The 13,531-nt window shown below is 39.7% G+C and overlaps 1 protein-coding gene across 1 annotated transcript; it reads left to right on the top strand.

The window, feature by feature from the left end:
* Positions 1-3,229: 3,229 nt before the first annotated feature.
* RXFP3 (relaxin family peptide receptor 3) lies at positions 3,230-13,268 on the top strand. Its single transcript, XM_089689452.1, has 2 exons — positions 3,230-4,388; positions 6,618-13,268. Exon 2 carries the CDS (start codon positions 6,659-6,661, stop codon positions 7,931-7,933), a length of 1,275 nt encoding a protein of 424 aa, XP_089545578.1. The 5' UTR covers positions 3,230-4,388; positions 6,618-6,658; the 3' UTR covers positions 7,934-13,268.
* Positions 13,269-13,531: the final 263 nt, after the last annotated feature.

Raw genomic sequence — 13,531 nt, 5'->3', positions numbered from 1 at the left:
AAAAAAATTCTGTTATACTGTATATACCAGGGGTCTGCAACCTTTAAGACATAAAGAGCCACTTGGACCCGTTTCCGAGAGGGAAAAAAAGACTGGGAGCCGCAAAACCATTGCAACATTTAAAACAAATCCGACACTGCATATATTGCAAAAAGCGCTCTGGTCATGAAGGGGGTTTAAGGGCCCAGTAAGCAAAGGGTTAATCAGGGCCACAGTGTATCGTCATAATCACAATCATAGCCTTAGGTCAGTGGTGGGCAACCTTTTTTTTCAACTGAGCCAAATCTCGCCAAAACCACGATTGAAATTTATTTTGAGAGAAACATTTTTAAAACTGAAAATACATCCCCCATATAGTAATTCATCCCCCATATAGTAATTCATCCCCCATATAGTAATTCATCCCCCATAGTAATTCATCCCCCATAGTAATTCATCCCCCATAGTAATACATCCCCCATATAGTAATTCATCCCCCATATAGTAATTCATCCCCCATAGTAATTCATCCCCCATAGTAATTCATCCCCCATATAGTAATTCATCCCCCATAGTAATTCATCCCCCATAGTAATTCATCCCCCATATAGTAATTCATCCCCCATAGTAATTCATCCCTCCTATAATAATTCATCCCCCATATAGTAATTCATCCCCCATATAGTAATTCATCCCCCATATAGTAATTCATCCCCCATAGTAATTCATCCCCTATAGTAATTCATCCCCCATAGTAATACATCCCCCATATAGTAATTCATCCCCCATATAGTAATTCATCCCCCATAGTAATTCATCCCCCATAGTAATTCATCCCCCATATAGTAATTCATCCCCCATAGTAATTCATCCCCCATAGTAATTCATCCCCCATATAGTAATTCATCCCCCATAGTAATTCATCCCTCCTATAATAATTCATCCCCCATATAGTAATTCATCCCCCATATAGTAATTCATCCCCCATATAGTAATTCATCCCCCATAGTAATTCATCCCCCATAGTAATTCATCCCCCATAGTAATACATCCCCCATATAGTAATTCATCCCCCATATAGTAATTCATCCCCCATAGTAATTCATCCCCCATAGTAATTCATCCCCCATATAGTAATTCATCCCCCATAGTAATTCATCCCCCATAGTAATTCATCCCCCATATAGTAATTCATCCCCCATAGTAATTCATCCCTCCTATAATAATTCATCCCCCATATAGTAATTCATCCCCCATATAGTAATTCATCCCCCATAGTAATTAATCCCCCATAGTAATTAATCCCTCATATAGTAATTCATCCCCCATAGTAATTCATCCCCCATATAGTAATTCATCCCCCATATAGTAATTCATCCCCCATATAATAATTCATCCCCCATAGTAATTCATCCCCCATAGTAATTCATCCCCCATATAGTAATTCATCCCCCATACTAATTCATCCCCCATACTAATTCATCCCCCATATAGTAATTCATCCCCCATAGTAATTCATCCCCCATAGTAATTAATCCCCCATAGTAATTCATCCCCCATATAGTAATTCATCCCCCATACTAATTCATCCCCCATATAGTAATTCATCCCCCATATAGTAATTCATCCCCCCTATAGTAATTCATTCCCCATATTGTGTCAATTCACTTACCTTTGCTCCACGCGCTCCTCTCGCTGTGTTCCCGCGCCGTTCTGGTCTTCAGGGCGGACTGTGAGAGGAGAGGAGTTCGTCACGCTGCCCCGCCTACATCCTAACAGCCAATGTTTGCCAGCGGGCGCCCGGCACACAGAAGAGCTGCATTAAAAGAGCCGCGGCTTGCCGATCCTATTGCCTGTCACCTGGTGGGCAGTGTGCTCCGGAGCCGCAGGAAAGGTGAAAAAGAGCCGCATGCGGCTCCGGAGCCGCGGGTTGCCGACACCCGGTATCTACCATTATTTGTAGGTGCTATAACTTCCACACATACCAATGAATGTACCCTTATTGGGATTTTTGTTTCACCAAAGACCTGTAGCAGAATACATTTTGGTGTCAATTTATGAAGAAATTAGATTTCTTTTTATTTTTTCTGGATATGTTTTACAGCAGAAAGTAGAACATATTGTGTTTTTATTTCCAAAATTTTTGTTTATGTAATAGGAAACTCAGTGGTGATCAAATACCACCAAAAGAAAGCTCTATTTGTGTGAAAAAAAATGATATACATTTCATTTGGGTACAGCATTTGCATGACAGAGCAATCACCAGTTAAAGTAGCGCATTGCCGAATAGCAAAAAATGCTCTGGTCATATAGGGGGTAAAATATTCCTGAGCTTAAGTGTATATAATACATTTTTGGTTTTGGGTTTAATACAATTTTACATTTCTTAGTGAACTATAAGAAAGATTCTGAACACAAAAGACTCTTTTTAATGTAACAAGCATCCTCTATTTTATAAGAAAAAAACATTGTTTCAAAATTAAAATTTTGTAAAATACTCACTCTGCTCTTAGCCAGATATTCTTAAAGCTTTGAGGATTGCCTTCCAACCATTCCACTCTGATGGTATGCCATTCTCTTTTTCAGCTTTTGCATGCTTTGTTTACTTGGAAAGGGATATAATTGGCCACTCTGGATGTGAAGCTCTAAAATAATTAAAAAGCAAATAGAACAAAAAAACTTTCGCTGATCAAACACAAATGCAGGTACAGCTGGTGTTTTTATTCTGAAAATTCCTAGATTGTTTCCTATTTTAAAAAAGGTTATGATATAGGGAACTTGAGACCCTACTGCCCCCTACTGGTTATTTTAAGCATGACATTGGCATTTAAAGTCTGTTTTCCCCAACACTAAAAATAACCCTGTGACTCATTTGCAAATGCTTTAAAAAATATTTTGACTGTTCTCAACACATAAATGGGTTACTCACCAAACAGAGCTTTCACACCTGTCTTCCAATGGATCTCTGTGTGTGACATAAGTTGTCAGGACATGGCTGCCAAGCAGTTAGAATATTTCTTATGATGGCAGATTCAGATTTTGCTACTTTTAATTATAGTGTGGGTTTAGAGGAAAGAAGTTGATTCATTTATTCTGTTTGCATGATTTTCTTGCTCAGATAAATGTTGGAAGCAGCAAGGACAAGGTGCATCCTCTACAGCTTTTTGTATTTCAGCACCTTGGACAGCAGCTGCTGTCATTGGGATTCATTGATAGCTACAGTCAGCAGCAAGGATAGCTCCCTGTGTGCTCTGCGCATGCCCCAGTTCAATAGAAGGGATAAATGACGAGGGCTCAGTGTGAAATATAAGTTGGAGGCATGCACAACTCAGGACCTGTATGCACAGAAGTGTACAGACCCATGCTGCACTCTGCCTGCACTGCTGAGCTCTACAAGGGCACACACCAGCTTGCTGAAGGCTGATCCTGTAGAGTATTTGAAGCTCAGAGGACCAGGAATCTTCCAAATCTACTAACATGGGAGCACAGAACAGACTGACTTCCCAGCATCAGATCTACTAACATGGGAGCACAGAGCAGACTGACTTCCCAGCATCAGATCTACTAACATGGGAGCACAGAACAGACTGACTTCCCAGCATCAGATCTACTAACATGGGATCACAGAGCAGACTGACTTCCCAGCATCAGAACTACTAACATGGGAGCACAGAACAGACTGACTTCCCAGCATCAGATCTACTAACATGGGAGCACAGAACAGACTGACTTCCCAGCATCAGATCTACTATCATGGGAGCACAGAACAGACTGACTTCTCAGAACCTTCAAGCTTCTTATGCCTTGGGTTCTTTGAAGGACATTTCAAACTAACTGCGTTGTAGGTATAATCTTGATCCTGCCATTACTTACCAGCACTGGTCTTCAGACACTTTGAGTTTTGGAAGATGGTTGCAGTACAATGGACTGTCTGAAGCTTACAGAAGCTGAGGATTTGAAAGTAGACAATTCTGATTCAATGCAACTCTAATATCCATGCAGTGATTGAAGGCAGAATGAGTAGTCCTCTTTCAGATTGGACTGTCTTCAGCCTGCAGCAGCAGGGGATGTGAAGCTACCTAGTGCCAGTCCTAAGCACCCTCCTTTGGATTTTACTTATAGGAGCACTGACTGTCTCTAAAAGCCATTACTTTGATGTTTAGGTGATTCGAGCAGCTTTGGTCGTCTTGGACTGCATCAAAGTTTCAGAAGCCAGATATATCAACATGAAGGGTTCAACCTATCTATCTAAGTCTGGGTGTATTTAGTAATTAAGGACAGGTTGAAGTTGAAGTACTGAGCACATTGGACTGTCTGAAGTCTGCAGAACCAGGAGATCCAAAGGCAGGTGACTCTGATTAATATCAGTGTGGAGGCAAAAATTATGGGGAAGCAGACTGATCTATAAAGTAAGTATTTTGCTTGATTTAGGACTTTTACAGCACTCATCATATCCTGCTGGATTAACTCAAGAGAAAGAGATTTGATATTAAATTAATATGAATATAACAACTTCAGTCTGACATTATTCTGAGGTTATTGACAGTTTGGACTGTATCTATCTATCTATCTATCTATCTATCTATCTATCTATCTATCTATCTATCTATTTATCTATCATTGCCTATCTATCTATCTATCTATCTATCTATCTATCTATCTATCCATTTTTCTATCTCTATCTGGGTCTATCTATCATTGCCTTTCTATCTATCTATCTATCTATCTATCTATCTATCTATCTATCTATCTATTTATCTATCATTGCCTATCTATCTATCTATCTATCTATCTATCTATCCATTTTTCTATCTCTATCTGGGTCTATCTATCATTGCCTTTCTATCTATCTATCTATCTATCTATCTATCTCTATCTGGGTCTATCATTGCCTTTCCACTTGTCTATCTATCTATCTATCTATCTATCTATCTATCTATCTATCTATCTATTCATTTATCTATCTATCTCTATCTGGGTCTATCATTGCCTTTCTATCTATCTATCTATCTATCTATCTATCTATCTATCTATCTATTTATCTATCATTGCCTATCTATCTATCTATCTATCTATCTATCTATCTATCTATCTATCTATCCATTTTTCTATCTCTATCTGGGTCTATCTATCATTGCCTTTCTATCTATCTATCTATCTATCTATCTATCTATCTATCTATCTATCTATCTCTATCTGGGTCTATCATTGCCTTTCCACTTGTCTATCTATCTATCTATCTATCTATCTATCTATCTATCTATCTATCTATCTATTCATTTATCTATCTATCTCTATCTGGGTCTATCATTGCCTTTCTATCTATCTATCTATCTATCTATCTATCTATCTATCTATCTATCTATCTATCTACCTCTATCTGGATCTATCATGGACTTTCCATTTGTCTATCTATCTATTTATATATCTATCTCTATCTGGGTCTATCATTGACTATCCATTTGTCTATCCATTTGTCTATCTATCTATCTATCTATCTATCTATCTATCTATCCATTTATCTATCTCTAACTGGGTCTATCTATCATTGCCTGCCTATCTATCTATCTATCTATCTATCTATCTATCTATCTATCTATCTATCTATCTATCTGTCTATCTATCTATCTATTCATTTATCTATCTCTATCTGGGTCTATCATTGCCTATCTATCTATCTATCTATCTATCTATCTATCTATCTATCTATCTATCTATCTATCTTTCTATCGTCTTTAAATTAAAAAGAGGTATTGAACTCAAAAACAAACATGTATACAATGCTGCTTACCAATTCTTAGATGTGGGGCTTTTTTTCTTTATTTTCACCTGGTAATCTGGCCAGTAAATCCGGTATTTAATTTATTTAACTGACCAAGCTGTCCAGCAAAAGTGGCAGTTAAGGGGTTGAAAGACACCATCTATCATTGGTAGGAGTGCTTACAATTGTCAGCTTTTATTCATTTAAGTAAAACCTGTATCCCAATAGGAAAAGAGGAGTGTTAGCTGGAGTTTGGCTTCAATGTGTTTGTCAAGTCAAACTAAATCTTGTAGTCCATCTAACAATACCCTCTTTGAAGATTTTCAATGCTGTTGTCTGAGGGTGTCTCCAAAGCTCCTCCATCCAGTTTGGAGCCACCCTGAGACAGGAATTATGTTACTGACCAGATCACAGGTAAAATTGAAGAAAAAATCTTATAAAAAAAAAAAAACTAATGCAACCACCACATTTAGGGATTGGTAGGCTGCAATATAGTACATTTTTGTTTTTTTGGTATAGCACAGTGGCTATGTAATTAGCACTTTTGTCTAGCAGCAGTAGGGTCATTGGTTAGAATTTCAACCATGGCATTACCTGCATGGAGTTTACACGTTCTGCCTGTGTCTGTGTGGATTTCCTCTGGTATCATCCCACACTCCAAAGACATGAGTCAGTGAATCTGAGTATGGGACCTTAGATTGTACAGTAAGTGCTTCGAGGGCATGGACTGGTGTGAATGTACAATATACTGTATATGTAAAGGTGCTAAATAAGTGCCTGTAATAAGTAAGACTGCTTTAAATTAAATAATTTGCAATTGTTTTGTTTTCTGCATCTCCTCTATAGACTGATGATATCTGCTCTGGCTTTTTGACAGTTGCTGGATGCCTCTGAGGAGACCGAGTTTACTATCATGGCATGGGGGTCAGATGTAACCTCACCTCGTGTTCTATAGCAACCATCATGCAGGAAGCAGAGCAGAGTGATCTTCTGGGGATGTTTCCACTCTTCTTTGAAGAGAAACAGCTTAACAGGACCAATGAGACCCTACAGGACCTCCTGAGAGGTTTCAACTTTGAGAAATCAGACAAAGTAGGAGACAGCTCTGCCATCGTGAGGATTATGATCTCCATAGTGTACTCTGTGGTTTGTGCCCTGGGACTGGTGGGAAATGTGCTGGTACTGTACCTCATGAAGACCAAACAAGGCTGGAAAAAGTCCTCCATCAACCTGTTTGTGACCAGCCTGGCAGTGACAGATTTCCAGTTTGTGCTGACACTGCCTTTCTGGGCTGTAGAGAATGCTTTGGATTTTAGCTGGCTCTTTGGCAAAGCCATGTGTAAAATAGTGTCCTATGTTACTGCCATGAACATGTATGCTAGTGTCTTCTTTCTCACAGCCATGAGTGTGGCCAGGTACTACTCGGTAGCTTCTGCCCTTAAGTCTAAACGAAGACCTATAAGCTGCTCTGCCAAGTGGGTAAGTGTCCTTATCTGGGTTTCTGCCATTGTAGCATCTTTGCCGCACGCTATTTTCTCTACCACGGCCACTGTCTCCAGTGAGGTCCTCTGTTTGGTCAAGTTTCCAGTGAACAATGGTAATGCTCAGTTCTGGCTGGGACTCTATCATGCTCAGAAGGTTCTGCTGGGGTTTGTCATCCCCTTATTCATCATCACCATTTGTTACCTTCTCTTGGTTCGTTTCATCACTGATAGAAACGTGAGCAGCTCAAGCACCAAGAGGAGGTCCAAAGTCACTAAATCTGTGACTATTGTTGTACTGTCCTTCTTCTTATGTTGGCTTCCAAACCAAGCCTTGACAACCTGGGGGATCCTTATCAAACTGAATGTCGTGCAATTTAGCTATGAGTACTTTACCACTCAGGCTTATATTTTCCCCATCACTGTTTGCTTGGCTCACTCCAACAGTTGCCTAAATCCCATTCTGTATTGCTTAATGCGTAGAGAGTTCCGCAAAGCATTGAAGAACCTCTTTTGGAGGATGACCTCCCCTTCTCTGACTAACATGCGACCATTCACAGCCACCACCAAACCAGAGCAAGATGAGCAGGGACATGGCATGGTCCCTCTCAATCCTGTAGAGCCTGATGTCATCTGTTACCCTCCTGGAGCTGTCATCTACAATGGCAGGTATGATCTTCTGCCCAACAGTTCAACTGAACAACGATACTGACTATGAGCATCAGCTCTGACAAACTCCCAAGGAGGTTGATCCGTGAGGGCTGCTGCTCAACGTTCTGTCCTTGTACTGTGGCTGATAATGTACACTGTATGTACGAGGGGTCATCAAAAAGTTTCCACATTTTTATATATTTAATAGAGTAAAAAAAAAGAGTGTGAAATCTTTTTGAAGAACCGTCATAAGATCTCTGAGAATTTATTATAGAACCTATGATTTATATATTTAATATTATTTAAGAGAATTGTTATATAAATTTATATGAAATGTAGATATACAATGTTTATAAAAACATATTATGGACATATAATTAATACAAAAAGCTTTTATATGGTTTTTGGGTAAACTTTCAGCAAAAAAGTTATCATACTTAAAGGGTAAGTCTACTCAATACTGATATTTTAGTTTCTTGCCCATGTAGGTAGACTTAGTTACCTTCCAGATTTTAAAATTTTCTAGGTACTTCTGTGGTGATCGCTCACCCAAACTAACCCACCAGCCACAACAGCTTTGAAGAGGCCACATAATCTTCATTCATGCTACATTTTGGAGGACACAGTATGAGGGTGCCATGCATAGCTTCGTAAATGGAGCCAGGATACAAACATGGCAACTACCATTGCCAACCTTTTTTATGGTTGCAGCACTGCTTTAAAGTGTTACTAAACCCACAACAGTAAAATTAGTTTGTAAATGCAGTAACGCGTTCATGTTATACTCACTGTGGAATCTAAGGGGTCAATCCTCCACATTGTGTAAAAAGGCTGTTTGATCCTGTCTTTTCTGATCCTCCCCTTCTTCTACTGTCCCCAATCCATCTGCTAATGGTACAGAGCTTACTCTGCACATGCTCAGTTTAGTGTGTATGGCTAGAGAGGTTTTTTTTATCTTTGGAAGGGTGCTTGTGATCAGCACTGTCCAGACAGAGAGTCAGGGGTCATGCAGCCTCATAGGACAGTCAGAGCAGTATGAAAACTCCTTCTACAAGCTTTAACTAGTGCTCAGATGGACACTGATATAAGTCACAAGACTGCAACATACTGCTGATGGGAAAGGTATTTAGCAATTTGTATTTACTAAAATAATTGCATTTGCATTTCCATGTTCTGCGTACCGTGGGAGACCAGATATAGTGAATGCAGGGTCCTGGGCTTAGTAGAACTTTAACTACTCAGTCAGCCAGTAACCTAGAGAAAGTCAGAGCCAGGCATGTTAGACAGATTATGAGATATATTTTTTCATGTTAAGTGCATGCAGGTTAAATAATGTGTACATCTGACCATAAATGCTTCCTCATGCCTGTAGCAGAGGGATGACAGCATCCGTAGCAAAGCCACTTTCCTGGAGCATAATATCTGCTTTTTAATTATAAAAGGTATAATTTATTTTTCTAAAAATTATACTGTAAAATGAAATGTCAGGTATTTATTCATGCAGGCTTGTAAAATTACCAAAAGGTCTTCTTGGACATGAATAATTGTTCTAGATCAGCAACTTCTTGGTATTGATTTACTAAAGGGGTAGAAAAGTGATGGAAACTGTTTCCATTCTCAATACCCAGTCATGTGCTGGGAATAATCTGTGTCTGGCACATGAGTGAGGCTAACTTCACATTTATACATGTTGGAAATATGCACAGAATTGTTTGCTTTCCCAACATGCTGCCACATTGAAATGAATGGGCTGCCCTACATGTGACAAGTGGGAACACGTGAAAAACGTGTGGAAATGTGCCCATGCTTAATCACATTAGTAGGTGTCAACCAAGCCTGAATGACTGCAAAAAAACATCACTTTGCTAAGTAAACAGAATCTGTTTTTTTTTTCTATTTCTTTTTTTAATGTAAATGAACTCAATTATCTGGTTAAGCAAGTAAAATTAACACAGGTGCAGATATTGAACCTTTAATAACAAATGTCAAATCTTATACCTTTGCTCTGACATGTCCCTTTTAAGAGTAAACACAGGAGGGCGCCAGCATCTAAGTGTAGACTGTTTAGTAAAAGCAAATGGTTAAAAAACAGCATGTTGCACTCACTGAATGAAGGGGTTAATCAGCATGTCAACAAATCTAGATTAGAACCTTCTATGGCAGCCTTTCTCAATCTTTTTCTTTTATCACAGAGGAACCCTTGAAATAACTTTCTGGTCTCAGGGAACCCCTGCAGGAAATGACTATATCTACAACCTATAATACATTGGTGTGGTGGTCAGTGGGAAGAATGCTCCTTACACTTGTGGTCATTGGGAGGAATTACCCCTTTACAGAGAAACAAAAAGATCAATGGTGTCAGTGGGAGCTTATCTGAGAGGCAGAAATTGCTCATTGCTCAAGGAACCCCTAGAAACCTCTGGAGGAACCCTAGGGCTCCATGGGACCCTGGTTGAGAAACCCTGCTCTATGGAGCTGCCATAATTGCAGAGATCAGCAGGGAGGTGGCTGAGTAATGCAGTAATGTACAATATATATATATGTAAAGCGATGCTTAAATTGGCGGCGCTATATTAGTACCTGTAATAAATAATAAGGAAGATGCTGGCATGAAGTGGACTGGAGTGTAAGCTCTTCAGTAGCACTGGATGGTTTCCGAGATGTCCTTCCCCTGCTTGTCTAGGTTAGGGTGCGCTGAGTGTTGGTGTTCGGCTGTGACCTAACTATGTCATATGGGAGGGGGTGTGGACACACGTTTTGGGGCTAGGGCACACCTCCTTGTCAAGCCCATAGAAAACCTCCCTTTAAAGGACCGAGGAGTGTAGAGGGTGTAGAGGGGAATATTTACTATTTTAGTTCCCAAGCGATTCAGATACCAGATGGTCCTACAAGCCATCAGCAATGGCATAATACTAAAGCATTGGTGATGATTGGACTAACCCTTTTCCTAAGTATTTTATTAATTATTATGACACATGATGCTCAATTTGCAAAGCTAACACCAAGAAAAGGGTACTGATTCACAAAAAAAAAAAGAGACTTATTTTCAGTCAACTCCACTGTGATTTGAAAATGACAGTCCCATGGCTCAAATAAGAAGCCACCTTGTGTTAAAGCTTTGTGAATTGAGTCTTTACACTTGTGGTCATTGGGAAGAATTACCCCTTTACAGATAGATAAAAAGATCAATGGTGTCAGTGGGAACTTATCTGAGAGGCTGAAATTGCTCATTGCTCAAGGAACACCTAGCAAACTTTGGAGGAACCCTAGGGCTCCATGGGACCCGGGTTGAGAAACCCTGCTCTATGGAGCTGCCATAATTGCAGAGATCAGCAGGGAGGTGGCTGAGTAATGCAGTAATGTACAATATATATATGTAAATTGCTGCTTAAATTGACGGCGCTATTTAAATACCTGTAATAAATAAATAAATAATAAGGAAGCTGCTGGTATGAAGTGGACTGGAACGTAAGCTCTTCAGTAGCACTGGCCGGTTTCCGGGATGTCCTTCCCCTGCTTGTCTAGGTTAGGGTGCGCTGAGTGTTGGTGTTCGGCTGTGACATCACTACGTCAAATGGGAGGGGTGTGGACACACGTTTTGGGGCTAGGGCACACCTCCTTGTCAAGCCTATAGAGAAACCCCTTTTAAGGACTGAGGAGTGTAGAGGGTGTAGAGGGGAATATTTACTATTTTAGTTCCCAAGCGATTCAGATACCAGATGGTCCTACAAGCCATCAGCAATGGCATAATACTAAAGCATCGGTGATGATTGGACTAACCCTTTTCCTAAATATTTTATTAATTATTATGACACATGATGCTCAATTTGCAAAGCTAACACACCAAGAAAAGGGTATTGATTCACAAAAAAAAAAGAGACTTACTTTCAGTCAACTCCACTGTGATTTGAAAATGACAGTCCCATGGCTCAAATAAGAAGCCACCTTGTGTTAAAGCTTTGTGAATTGAGTCTTTACACTTGTGGTCATTGGGAAGAATTACCCCTTTACAGATAGATAAAAAGATCAATGATGTCAGTGGGAACTTATCTGAGAGGCTGAAATTGCTCATTGCTCAAGAAACCCCTAGCAACCTTTGGAGGAACCCTAGGGCTCCATGGGACCCTGGTTGAGAAACCCTGCTCTATGGAGCTGCCATAATTGCAGAGATCAGCAGGGAGGAGGCTGAGTAATGCAGTAATGTACAATATATATATGTAAAGTGCTGCTTAAATTGACGGCGCTATTTAAATACCTGTAATAAATAAATAAATAATAAGGAAGCTGCTGGAATGAAGTGGACTGGAACGTAAGCACTTCAGTAGCCCTGGGTGGTTTCCGGGATGTCCTTCCCCTGCTTGGCTAGGTTCAGGTGCACTGAGTGTTGGTGTTCAGCCGTGACATCACTTAAGTCAAATGGGAGGGGCTGTTTCAGGGCTAGAAAACCCCCTTTAAGGACTGAGGAGTGTAGAGGGTGTAGAGGGGAATATTTACTATTTTAGTTCCCAAGTGATTCAGATACCAGTTGGTCCTACAAGCCATCAGCAATGGCATAATACTAAAGCATCGGTGATGATTGGACTAACCCTTTTCCGAAGTATTTTCTTAATTATCATGACACCTCAATTTGCAAAGCTAACACGCCAAGAAAAGGGTACTGATTTTTGTTTTAAAAAGAGACTTATTTTCAGTCAACGCCACTGTGATTTGAAAATGACAGTCCCATGGCTCAAATAAGAAGCCACCTTGTGTTAAAGCTTTGTGAATTGAGTCTTTGATCACAGAATATAATGTGAAAATGCACATTTGTTACTGAGCTAAGATTACTGTGTTTTCTTTTGTTTTCAACTTACTAATGTCATTTCATCATAAGTGCCACAATTTTTTTTTTAAATTGATGAACCTAAGAGATGATCTATAAAGCAAAAAAATGTACAGCGGCAGTAATCAAGGTTACTGTGTTCACCATCTACCAGTGTATGATTACATCAGTTTACTGTGCTGTGACACTTACATTCAATAGGCATCGCCTGGCTGGTTAAGTAAAGGAAAAGAAGAGTACAGAAATGTATAGAAACACCTTTGGCCATTCTGCCTGCTCAGAATAGATACAAGGTGAAATGGGGATGTTAAGGGTTACTGAAGCTCAGCTCTTGTACTGCCTTATGGAGGAGGCTGAGACCTTCAGCTGAGCAAGTGCAAACAATCACTTTATATGCCATCTGCCTGGATTGTAACTTTTACGACCGCATGGCCATACAACAACCATTTATTGGGACGCTCTCCACTGTTATGGAAGTAACTGCAATGTGTTTTCTTGTTATTTTCTAGTGGTTTTAATTTTTAAATAAAGAAGAATATTTTGTTTAATAAATGGAATGCTGTAATACAAGATACCTTTCATGTTTGGAGGATACTTTTGAATCCATTTAAAACAATTTTGTGTCATATATGCAACCAATGTAGAATATATGATCGTTATGCTGCTCTTTTTCATTGGTAATGAAGGGTAAGTGATGCTTGGTCCATCTGGTAGCAAAACGTTGTGAATTTGGAATGATGCTTAGTGCGCGGGATCTATTCTTGGGCACAGAGGGTCTTAACCAGGGGCAGATGACCATTCCGGCATTGCCCGAGGGTCCAGGGTCAGTAGGGGGCC

The sequence above is a fragment of the Staurois parvus genome, unplaced genomic scaffold (assembly GCF_062004578.1).
Source record: "Staurois parvus isolate SC_StPar_1 unplaced genomic scaffold, SC_StPar_1.0 ptg000475l, whole genome shotgun sequence".
NCBI classification, from domain to species: Eukaryota; Metazoa; Chordata; class Amphibia; order Anura; family Ranidae; genus Staurois; species Staurois parvus.
The sequence above is the reverse complement of the archived record's forward strand: the minus strand, read 5'-3'. Positions and strand labels throughout refer to the sequence as shown.

Coding starts and splice junctions, on each gene's coding strand:
- RXFP3 (XM_089689452.1), top strand. CDS start 6,659: ATGGGGGTCAGATGTAACCTCACCTCGTGTTCTATAGCAACCATCATG.